We start from the raw sequence: 11,700 nt of genomic DNA, 5'->3' as shown, positions 1-11,700 counted from the left end.
GGGACCCAGGTTGCCTGTGTGCCTCAGCCCTTGTCCATCACTGTTCATGGGGCTGATCCACCTGCGTGCACACACCCAGGTGAAGACAGTCACTGCTCTGTTGGTGAGTAAAGACACTGAGTGCCTGAGGGGGAGGAGGCCCCGACCTTAGCATGGGTGCTGACCAAGCCCACCTTAATTTACCTAGGACACCTTTCTAAAATCCACTCAGTCCCTGCTCCCTAGGACTGTCCCTTCGGCCAGAATCTCCAAGGATGAAGCCAGGGACCAAGGATTTGGGGAACATGCCTCAGGTATATTTGATGTAGTGTCCTTCTAGCCCCAAGAGGCCCCACCAGGATGGGGTCACACATGGGTGCCAGATACCTTCAGCCTGCACCACTCTGAGAAGAGAAAGCCCTGGGTGGGCCACCACACTCAACTGTGGCCTCGAGGGCGAAAGCTCAATGTCCAGGAAGCCCCTGACACCAGGCTGGCTTTATGACAGTCACTAAAACAGTCAGTACCTTTCTCAGGAGAGAAACAGGGCCTGGCCCTTTACTAAATTATTCAGGGACCAGCTCCTCAGAGACTTTCCCAGCCGCCGCCACCCCCCAGCAGTAGCATGACCCTCTGAGCTACTAGGACTGTTACCCTGAGCCAACCACAGTGAGCCCAATGCCAACCTGATCCTAGAACAGACAACAGTGTCCATCTGTGGAAGAAGCTGCCACAGGGCCACCCTCTGCAGAACATCTCCTCTCCATACAACCCACACCCCAACACCAATTGTTGGTGTTGACACCAGGCCAAAGGCTGCCAGATGACAACCTGTGATTTCCACTCACTGCTGAGAGAACTTCCTCAGGCTTTTTGCCTGGTCAGAATAGCCTGTGTAAACTTGGGCCACCAACAGCCCCTTCACCCTCTTTCCACTGCCTGGAGCTGACCGAGTTTGTACGCTGAGGCCTTGAAGCTGATTCAGACTGCATCCCTTTCCTTGATTGGGCAAGTGTGTGATAAATTGCCCTCCAGAGGGGTGAGGGAAGGTGGGGGTCCTGAGTGTTCTACCATCCCCACAAAAAGGCAGCCTTGTGCTGATGAGACTAGGCGTGCGCAGGGCCCTAACAACACAGAGAGGAAGGGAGCAACCATTAGCACTAATGAGGCAGGCGGCCTGAAAGCTTTTTACTTTGGAGCTGCTTGTCCACCCAGGGAACAGTCCGTTCTGTTTCCTTGGCTTCCAGGAAACCCAGGCAGAAAGGGATTTGGGACAGGAGAAGGGGTGGGGGTCTTGGAGAAGCCTGGAGGGAGAAGGAGGAGGGGAGGCAGAGCCAGGGATGGAAGTAGGAGGGCCTGGTGTTGGCTAGGTGGGCTTCTCCATCCCTTTCTCCTGCAAAAACCTCAGGGTCTAGGTCTGCACCCCACCTTTGCCCCACTCTGGCCACTGTTCCATCACCTCCTTCAATGTGCTTGACCCAAGTTCCTGGAAGCAAAGCAAACAACATGCCACGTAGTGTCTGAGGGAGCATCTCCAGGGCCACAAATTAAATTAAGCTCTCAGGGCCACCTGCTTTGTTACTGATAATGGCTCCAGCCTGCCATTGTATTGTCCTTCCTAGCCCCAAGTGGCCCCCAGAGACCCCCCAGGTCCCTGTCCTGTAGAAATTTGGGGACCCTGGGCACCTTATCTTGTTTCCCAACTTATTTGGCTCCTGGAGACCTCACTTGCAATTGGAGATGGTTACCCTCTTGTAAAGCATCCAAAAGCTCAGGTTCCAGGGAGAGAGGCCTGAACTGTACCCCCACCCCCATCCTCTGGGGAGGGCCCCTCATGTACTTGCTACAGGAAATAGTCACGTGTAGGCCTTTCATTAGACCCTGCTATATAAGCTGAGGGCATGGGGTGGCCAGGAACTCTGAGGCAAGGATTCAGCAAGCAGAAGTAAGTCCTCAGGTTGGGCAGAGATTCCTACTCTCGGGGGCTGGGGGTTTATCTTGGGGATAGGGCACTTAGTGGGTGCTCCAAAAATGAGGAGGGACTAAGTGGTGGGTCTTCCTGCTGAGCCAGGCTATGCTGATTGCACTGCTGAGCTGTGTCCTGTTGCTGGCACTGCCTGCCATGCAAGGTGCCCAGATGAGCTTAGCACCCTTAGAGGGCATCAGAAGGCCTGAGCAGGTCCTGTTTCCAGAGCTGTCAGGTCAGTGTGGGCAGGGGTGGGTCTGGGTGGGGCCTGGACACCCTCTGGCCACAAACTATTCTGCCTGGTATGAGCTCTCCTTTTCCCTTCCCAATCCCAGGCCTGGGAGGTGGGTGTTTTGTGGTGTGTGTGTGTGTGTGTGTGTGTGTGTGTGTGTGCTCTGCCCTCACATCATCTGTCACAGGCCTGGGCCTGAGGCCTGGGCTGAAAAGGACAACTGCAGAACAGGCTGAAGAGGCTCTGCTGCAAGAGGCCAAGGACTTGGCAGAGGTAACTGTTCCGGGAAAGGGGTGAGGTCACAGGCCTTGGGAAGGGACATAAGGCATCATTCCCACTCTCCATTTCATGACCCCTCACCTAGGGGGGAACTGCATACCCCATGCTCCAATGTCATCCCACTTGGATGGGGGCAGGTGAGGTCCCTGGACCTGCCCCGGAGGCCTAGGCTCCCACATCCCTGCAGGTGCTAGATCCGGAAAGACGCGAGCCACGCTCCCTACGTCGCTGCGTGCGACTGCACGAATCCTGTCTGGGACACCAAGTACCGTGCTGTGACCCATGCGCCACATGCTACTGCAGGTTCTTCAATGCCTTCTGCTACTGCCGCAAGCTGGGTACTGCGGGAAACCCCTGCAGCCGCACCTAGCTAGTCAACGTCAGAGTTCGGACTGGGTTTGGGAGTGTGTGAATAAAGTTTGGAACCAAAATCCCAAGGCTGTGGCATTTTCCTTTTTCTTTTTTTCTATAGAGAAGAAGGGAGACAGAGGGAGAGAAAGGGAGAGAGAGAAACACTGATTTGTTATTCCATTTATTCATGTTGTCATCGGTTGATTCTTGTATGTGCCCTGATCTGGGATCGAACTCACAGCCTCAGCATGTTGGGATGACGCTCCAACCCAGCCATCGGCCAGGGCCTGTGTCATTTTTTTCTTTTTCTTTTTCTTTTTTTTTTTGTATTTTTCTGAAGCTGGAAACGGGGAGAGACAGACAGACTCCCGCATGCTCCCCGACCAGGATCCACCTGGCACGCCCACCAGGGGGCGATGCTCCGCCCCTCCGGGGCATCACTCTGTTGCGACCAGAGCCACTCCAGCGCCTGGGGCAGAGGCCAAGGACCCATCCCCAGTGCCCCGGCCATCTTTGCTCCAATGGAGCCTCGCTGCGGGAGGGGAAGAGAGAGACAGAGAGGAAGGAGAGGGGGAGGGGTGGAGAAGCAGATGGGCGCTTCTTCTGTGTGCCCTGGCCGGGAATCGAACCTGGGACTTCTGCACGCCAGGCCGACGCCCTACCACTGAGCCAACCGGCCAGGGCCTGTGTCATTTTTTTCTAAGGTAGACTTTATAGGGGGTAGATCATGGCAAGGATGGGGGTGCTGCCAAACCTAGAAACCACACACACACACATACTCCAGAGTCTTGTGTTACCTCATCATCTTAGTTACCTACATGCACGCTCTTAGGACACAACGCAACGTTGAGGGAGAACTGCTCTCCAGCCATCGAGAATCTTGTACAGTAAATAAGGGGTAAAGGGGGACGGGACAGGGTCTGTAACTTCTGGCTGGCCAACAAGCATTAGGCTCCAGGGCCTACTTGCAGCTAACTCGATGTGTGACACCCAGAGAAGGCCGCCGTTGCCATCTCTCAGTTCCCTTCGAGGGAAGGCTGACTCAAGAATCTGGAATATTTCCAAGCGTAAATAGCTCCCATTTTTACTCTGCACGCCCCCACAGTGCCAGATGCACCAGACCAGGAAAAGATACAGGGCCCAATTCAATTTCCATAGCCACGGGCGCCACCGCGCGGCCAGCCTCTGTCATGTCAAGTCGCTCCTGCTGGGAGCCTGAGGTTTCGCCTTCTCTCAGCGCGCAGGCGCCAGAAGGCATCCCCGCCCACACCTGCGCAACGCTTCCGCTCGAAGCCACCCGGAAGGTGGGCGACGCTCAGCGCCCCGCCCAGTTGCGATCACGTGACTCGTTGCACGTCACCTGACGCGCTTGACAGTCGGTTGCGGGTGTCGAGTCAGCTGATCTTGGAGTTGAGCTGCGAGCCTGCGGTTTGGGGTTCTCCGGTCCCGCCGCCCCGCAGCAGCCATGTCGTCCTTCCCGGAGCTTTACTTCAACGTGGACAATGGCTACTTGGAGGGACTAGTGCGCGGCCTGAAGGCCGGGGTGCTCAGCCAGGCGGATTACCTCAACCTGGTGCAGTGCGAGACGCTCGAGGGTGAGCCGTGGGCTGGGATGCGCGGCCTTGAAAGGCCGGCAAGGAAGCTGGCCCCGGCCTGCGGGTTCCGAGTTCTACTAGGAGAAGCCGAAGGCGGGGGTTCTCGAAGGGCCTGAGAGGCCTGGCTGGGAATCTGGGGCTGAAGGCCGGCGCGCGTGGAAGGGGATCTGCCTCCTCCTGCGGCTCGGATCGGGCCCAAATGCAAACAAGCCTTTGAAACCGCAATGGTTCACCTCCGTTGGAGCCGCCTCTTCCGCCATTCTGCCCCACCATGTAGTTTGGAAGAGAGGGTCTCGGGAGTGGTTGGTCGGTGCGAGATGCGTTGATCCAGTCTTTCCCCTGACGTAGCCAGAGTGAGCTGTCCCGTGGCTACGTTTAGAGGAACTAAGCGGAAAAGTTTCCCCTCTTCACTCCATACACTGGGGCATTTGAGATCGTTGTGTCTTCTCGTTGGCCGTGGTGTAAACCTTCCTGGGGAATTGCTGAGCCTGCTTAGTTCGAGTTTTCTTCCATCGCGGAACCACTGGCTGTGCAGAGGCTTCTTAAGGCAGTGTTTGGGAGAGCAAGGCGTGGCCCTACGAGTCAGGATGTTCGTGTACATGTATTTGGCTGTAAGTCCTAAACCCTCAGCGAGAAGGATGCTTGTTGGAGTAGGGTTTCTTAGCGCAAGAATTGTGAGAAGCTGAGTTTCCCTCTCTTCTCAGCACACACAGCTTCAAAGTAGGAAGGACCCCTCTCCATACCCCCCCCCCACAGTTGTATCAAATTTACTGAATTAGAGATGTCTCTGATTCCAGTCTTCACAATCCACCCATCCCCCATGTGGTAGTGAAGGGCACAGTGGCTGGGATGTGAATCCCCATCCCTGACCCTCAAGTGTACTCTTGAGCTAGTCTCATGGTCACTGGAGGAGGAAGATGATCAGATGATTCATCCTCTGGAGGAAATTTTCCAAAAAAAAAAAAAAAAAAAAAAAAGATGTTGAAGTTAAAAGGGAGCTCAATTTTTAAAAAATATTTTATTTATTGATTTTTAGAGAGGTGGGAGAGAGAGAGAGAAGGGGGAGGAGCAGGAAGCATCAACTCCCATATGTGCCTTGACCAGGCAAGCCCAGGGTTTCAAACCAGCAACCTCAGTGTTCCAGGTCGACGCTTTATCCCACTGCGCCACCACAGGTCAGGCCGGGAGCTCAATTTTAAAAGCTAGTTTTTGTTTATCTTGCAATAATGCAAACATGCATGCCTTTAAGTTTTAAAACTTACTAAAGTTAAAATACAATTGTGGACTTTATGGTTTTAACACAAATGTGCAAAAAAGGTTATTCATCTCCCTTGTGGGAGAGGAGGTGGGGAAGGAGAGGAGAGCACTTAGACTCTGGGTTGTAGAAGCCTGCCAGCAACCCGACTGTCCTCACTGTTGGAGAAGGAGGAGAAACAGGAAGGCTAGCCCTGGCAGGATAGCTTGGCTGGTTAGTGTCCTCCAGAAGAGCCGAGGTTGCTTATTCAATCCCTAGTCAGGGCACATAGGGGAACAGATTGATGTTCTTGTCTCCCTCTCTCCCTTTCTCTCTAAAATCAATAAAATAAACATTAGAAAAAAACAAACAAACTGGGAGGCTGTCTGGGTCAGGGCCTGGCACACAGTTGGCACTTAATGTGAGTTTTGTGGACTGAGTGGGACTGGAGGAAGATCTTGGTTTGCTTAAATCTGAAGGTGAACTTCACTGGTTACCAAATGGCATTTGGTGAATTTGTTTCTCTTCCAGGTTTTTCTCATTCTTGCTGCTGACCCCTCTTACCCCTACCTGCCCCCCACCCCCAGCTTCCGAGGCCACAGTGTTCGTGTCTTCCCAGCAGACCTTCCATCACCCTCCATAAGCATGTTAGGTCATTCTTCCTACAACACTGATCAGAACATGGCCCCCTTGTGGACCACCATACAGACCTTTAGCATGACATTTAGGGATTTCCTTGTTCTTTCAGACATAATTCCTTTCCCTCACTCAAGCCATGTCCCTGGCCCTTGGTGCACATAGTGTGGCAGACTTCGAATTTAGACAAATCTAAGTTTGAATCCTAGCCATGCCAATTACTGGATTACCTTAAACAAGTTACTTAACCCCTCTTGACATTGAGTACTTCATTTAGAGATTAACAGTATGTATCTCAGAAGGTTGTGAAATGTCAACAATTACATGTAAAACACAGCCCATCATCAAGCACAGAAAAAGCGCTGGGTAAATATTAGTTTTGTTTTCAGTACTATTTGTATTTGCCATTCCCTCTTCTTCCTTCTTGTCCCTATGAAGCTCAGTGACTTCCACCCTTCAAGGCTCAGCTCCAGTAGCATCCTATCTTAGAACCTCATTGGCCATGCTAGGCTGGAATGATGTCTTTTATACCCAGTTATAGCTCCGGTGGTGTTTGTGCTGCTTTCCCTGAGGTGCTGAGGTTTCCAAAGAACATGTTTCAGGTGTTGTGGCATTTTCAGAAGGTGTAGCACATTGGGCATAGGATGTTATTCGTTCAGCAAATTGGGGCAAATAATTTGCCACCACACCCTAGCCTTTCTCTCTGGATTCCACTCTAGCAGGGATCTGCTACTGACCTCTTCCATAGAACTCAGGCTCTCAGCATCTCTGAAGCCCATGTGTCTTCTGTTGTCCATCTTGCTTGATTGTCTTTTCTCAGAGGTAGGAGAAAGAACCTGGAGAGGTCTTTCCCCCCTTTGGAGAGCTGAGGGGACAGAAAAGCTGTATGGTCATAAAAGCTCTTTTCAGCTGAATGTTTCTGGATGTGTTGAGTACTTTCTGGGAGCTATGTCCCAGCTTGTGGGGAAGAAGGAGGTGGGTCAGAGATGTACAAAGAGAAAACATACGGTATTACTTACTTGAAATGTTTTCATTCATTCAACATATACTTACAGAACACTTATTTTATGCAGTGAGAGCTGAGATACTTTGTTGAATGATGTTCTCTCTCTCTCTCTCTCTTTTTTTTTTTTTTACAGAGACAGAGAATGAGTCAGAGAGAAGGATAGATAGGGGCAGACAGACAGGAACAGAGAGAGATGAGAAGCATCAATTAATAGAGGGTTGGAACTTTCAGCCCACTCACAGTCCTCCAGGAAAGGGAGATGGGACTTAAGATTAGTTTTTTGTTGTGACACCTCAGTTGTTCATTGATTGCTTTCTCATATGTGCCTTGACCATGGGCCTTCAGCAGACCGAGTAACCCCTTGCTCAAGCCAGCGACCTTGAGTCCAAGCTGGTGAGCTGTGCTCAAACCAGATGAGCCCGCGCTCAAGCTGGCGACCTCGAGGTCTTGAACCTGGGTCCTCGGCATCCCAGTCCAACGCTCTATCCACTGTGCCACCGCCTGGTCAGGCTCTCTCTCTTTTTTAAAGGTAAAAAGCTATTTATACAATTAAATATTAGAAACCATCTAAATAATAAATAATGGTAGAAAATTAATTAAATAGATTATAGTGCAGCCATATAATTAATGTAATAATTAAAATAGTACTTTAGTTTTTTTATTGGCATGTAAAATGCTGCTTTGTTATGTAAGGAAACAAATATAGATAAGAGATGTATAATATGTTTTTTTCCATTACGGTTGACATTCAGTATTATATTAGTTTCAGGTGTACAACATAATGATTAAAAATTTACATAACTTATGAAGTGATCCCCCTCATAAGTCTAGTACCCCCCCGACACCATATATAGTTATTACAATATTACTCATATTCCCTATGCTGTAGTTTACATCCCAGTGATTATTTTGTAACTGCCAATTTATACTCTTTTTTTGTGTGTGTGAGAGACAGAGAGAGGGACAGATAGGGACAGACAGACAGGAAGGGAGAGAGATGAGAAGCATCAATTCTTTGTTGCGGCACCTTAGTTGTTCATTGATTGCTTTCTCATATGTGCCCTGACCCAGGGGCTACAGCAGATTGAGTGACCCCTTGCTCAAACCAGTGACCTTGGGCTCAAGCTGGTGAGCCTTGCTCAAACCAGATGAGCCAACGCTCAAGCTGGCAGATTCGAACCTGGGTCCTCTGTGTCCCAGTCCAACACTCTATCCACTGCGCTACCGCCTGGACAGGCCAATTTATCCTTTTAATCCCTTCATTGTTTTTTTCACCCAGACCCCAACCTCCTTCCCACTTGGCAACCATCAGTTTGTTCTTCTGATCTATTAATTTGTTTGTTTTGTTTGTTCATTTATTTTGTTTTTTTAAATAGATTCCACATATAAGTAAAATCATATGATATTTATCTTTCTCTGTCTGACTTACTCTCACTTAGCATAATACCGCCTAGTTCAAGCCACGTTGTCACAAATTGTAAGATTTCATTATTTTTATGGCTGAAAATACCTAGAAGCGGGATTGCTGGGTCATAAGGTCATTCTGTTTTTAATTTTTTGAGGAGACTCAATACTGTTTTTTATAATGGCTGCATCAATTTGCATTCCCACCAACCACAGTGCATGAGGGTTCCCTTTTCTCTACCTCCTCACCAACACTTGATTTTTTTCTTTTTTTTTTTTTTTAACATGGGGAGGGGGCAGACAGTCAGGAAGGGAGAGAGATGAGAAGCATCAGTTCATAGTTGTGGCACTTCAGTTGTTCATTTATTGCTTTCACATACGTGCTTTGGTGGGGGGGGGGCTCCAGCTGAGCCAGTGACCTTGGGCTCAAGCCAGTGACCATAGGGTCATTTCTGTGATTCCACACTCAAGCTGGCAGCCTCACGCTCAAGCCAGATGAGCCCCCGCCCCCAAGCCAGCAACCTTGGGGTTTCAAACCTGGGTTCTCAGCATCCCAGGCCGACGCTCTATCCACTGTGCCATGGCCTGTTCAGGCTTGATTTTTAAAAAAAAATTTATTTATTCCTTTATAGAGGGGAGAGAATGAGAGAAAGAAAGAGAGAGAAAGGGAGGAGGAGCAGGAAGCATCAACTCCCATATGTGCCTTGACCAGACAAGCCCAGGGTTTTGAACCAGCGACCTCAGCATTCCAGGTCGATGCTTTATCCACTGCACCACCACACATCAGAGGCTTGATTTTTTTTTATTGATTTTTTGATAATAGCCATTCTGACAGGTGTGAGGTGATAGTTCATTGTGGGGTTTTAATTTACATTCTCCGATGATTAGTGACACTGAGCATCTTTTCATGTGTCTATTGGCCATTTGTATGTCTCCTTTGGAGAAATGTGTATTTAGTTCCTCTGCACATTTTAAAATTAGATTGTTTTTTGGTGTTAAGCTGTGTCAGTTCTTTATATATTTTGGGTATTAACCCCTTATCAGATATATCTCATTGGTGAATATCTTCTTCCATTCTGTAGGTTGTGTTTTTGTTTTGTTGATGGTTTCCCTTACTGTGTAAAATCTTTGTAGTTTATTTTTCCTTTTATTTCTTTCTATTTGTTTATTTTTCCTTTGGTTTCTCTTGTCTGAGGAGACAGATCCAGAAAAAAATATTTTTAAGAGCAATGTCAGAGAGTTTACTATGTTCCATTGATTTATGTGTCTCTTTTTATGCCAGTACCATGTTGTTTTGATTACTGTAACCTTTTAGTTTAGTTTGATATCAGGTAATGTGATACCTTCAACTTTGTTGTTTTTTCTTAGGATGGCTGTGGCTATTTGGGGTCTTTTTTGGATCCATATAGATTCAGGATTATTTGTTTTAGTTCTGTGAAAAATACTATTGGTATTTTAGGGGTTTTGGGTTTTTTTTGTTTTTTTTTGTATTCCTCTGAAGCTGGAAACGGGGAGAGACAGTCAGACAGACTCCCACATGCGCCCGACCGGGATCCACCTGGCACGCCCACCAGGGGGCGATGCTCTGCTCACCAGGGGGCGATGCTCTGCCCCTCCGGGGCATCGCTCTGTTGCGACCAGAGCCACTCTAGCACCTGGGGCATAGGCCAAGGAGCCATCCCCAGCGCCTGGGCCATCTTTGCTCCAATGGAGCCTCGGCTGCGGGAGGGGAAGAGAGAGACAGAGAGGAAGGAGAGGGGGAGGGGTGGAGAAGCAGATGGGCGCCTCTCCTGTGTGCCCTGGCCGGGAATTGAACCCAGGACCTCTGCACGCCAGGCCGACGCTCTACCACTGAGCCAACCGGCCAGGGCAGTAGTATGGGTATTTTAATGATGTCAGTTCTTCCTATCCATGAGCATAGTATATATTTGATTTACTTGTATCTTCTTCAGTTTCTATCTTCAATGTCTTAGAATTTTCCAAGTATAGGTTTTTTACCTCTTTGGTAAAATTTATTCCTGTATTATTTTCTTTTTGGTGTAGCTGTAAATGTGATTGTTTTCTTAATTTCTCTTTCTGATAATTCATTATTGTATAAAAATACAACTGATTTCTGAATATTAAATTTGTGTCCTACTTTACTGAATTCACTTACTGATTCTCTAATAGTTTTCTGGTAGACTCTTTAGGGTTCTCTCTATATAGATTATGTCATCTGCAAATAATGACAGTTTTACTTCTTTCTTTTTTTGGATGCCTTTTATATATATATATATATATATATATATATATATATAATTTATTTATTTATTTGTATTTTTCTGAAGCTGGAAATGGTGAGAGACAGTCAGACAGACTCCCGTATGCGCCCGACCGGGATCCACCTGGCACGCCCACCAGGGGGCGACGCTCTGCCCACCAGGGGGCGATGCTCTGCCCCTCCAGGGTGTCGCTCTGTTTCGACCAGAGCCACTCTAGTGCCTGGGGCAGGGGCCAAGGAGCCATCCCCAGCGCCCGGGCCATCTTTGCTCCAATGGAGCCTTGGCTGCGGGAGGGGAAGAGACAGAGAGGAAGGAGAGGGGGAGGGGTGGAGAAGCAGATGGGCGCTTCTCCTGTGTGCCCTGGCCAGGAATCGAACCTGGGACCTCTGCACGCCAGGCCAACGCTCTACCACTGAGCCAACTGGCCAGGGCTATTTATATTTTTTTAAAAAGATTTTATTTATTGATTTTACAGGGGGTGGAGGAGTGAGAAGTATTAACTCATAGTTGCTTCACTTTAGTAGTTCATTGATTACTTGTATGTGCCTTGACTGGGCAAGACCAGGGCTTTGAACTGGCGACCTCAGCATTCCAGGTCAACATTTTATCCACTGTGCCACCACAGGCCATGCTACTTCTTTTTCTTGTCTGTTTGATGGCTAGTATTTACAATACAGTGTTGAATAAAAGTTGTGAAAGTGGACATCCTCCTGTTCCTGATCTTAAGGAAAATGCTTTTTAGCTCTTTTTAAAATTT

The 11,700-nt window shown here is 48.8% G+C and overlaps 2 protein-coding genes across 3 annotated transcripts in view; both read left to right on the top strand.

The window, feature by feature from the left end:
• The first annotated feature begins 218 nt into the window (after positions 1-218).
• AGRP (agouti related neuropeptide) lies at positions 219-2,847 on the top strand. 2 transcript variants are annotated; one of them, XM_066349532.1, is made up of 4 exons: positions 219-293; positions 2,051-2,180; positions 2,365-2,450; positions 2,644-2,847. In XM_066349532.1, exons 1-4 carry the CDS (start codon positions 255-257, stop codon positions 2,824-2,826), a joined length of 438 nt encoding a protein of 145 aa, XP_066205629.1. In that variant the 5' UTR covers positions 219-254; the 3' UTR covers positions 2,827-2,847. The 2 variants fall into 2 exon arrangements, with proteins under 2 accessions (XP_066205629.1, XP_066205630.1); XM_066349533.1 differs by lacking the exon at positions 219-293 and adding an exon at positions 1,912-1,924.
• Positions 2,848-4,162: 1,315 nt separating this feature from the next.
• Positions 4,163-11,700, top strand: part of ATP6V0D1 (ATPase H+ transporting V0 subunit d1) — a 50,851-nt gene continuing 43,313 nt past the window's right edge. The window contains exon 1 of the mRNA XM_066349229.1: positions 4,163-4,402. Coding sequence (XP_066205326.1) covers positions 4,273-4,402 — 130 coding nt within the window. The 5' untranslated portion in view covers positions 4,163-4,272. The remainder of the gene's footprint in view (positions 4,403-11,700) is intronic.

This window comes from Saccopteryx leptura, chromosome 9 (assembly GCF_036850995.1).
Source record: "Saccopteryx leptura isolate mSacLep1 chromosome 9, mSacLep1_pri_phased_curated, whole genome shotgun sequence".
NCBI lineage: Eukaryota > Metazoa > Chordata > Mammalia > Chiroptera > Emballonuridae > Saccopteryx > Saccopteryx leptura.
This window is presented reverse-complemented; position numbering and strand designations above follow the sequence as displayed.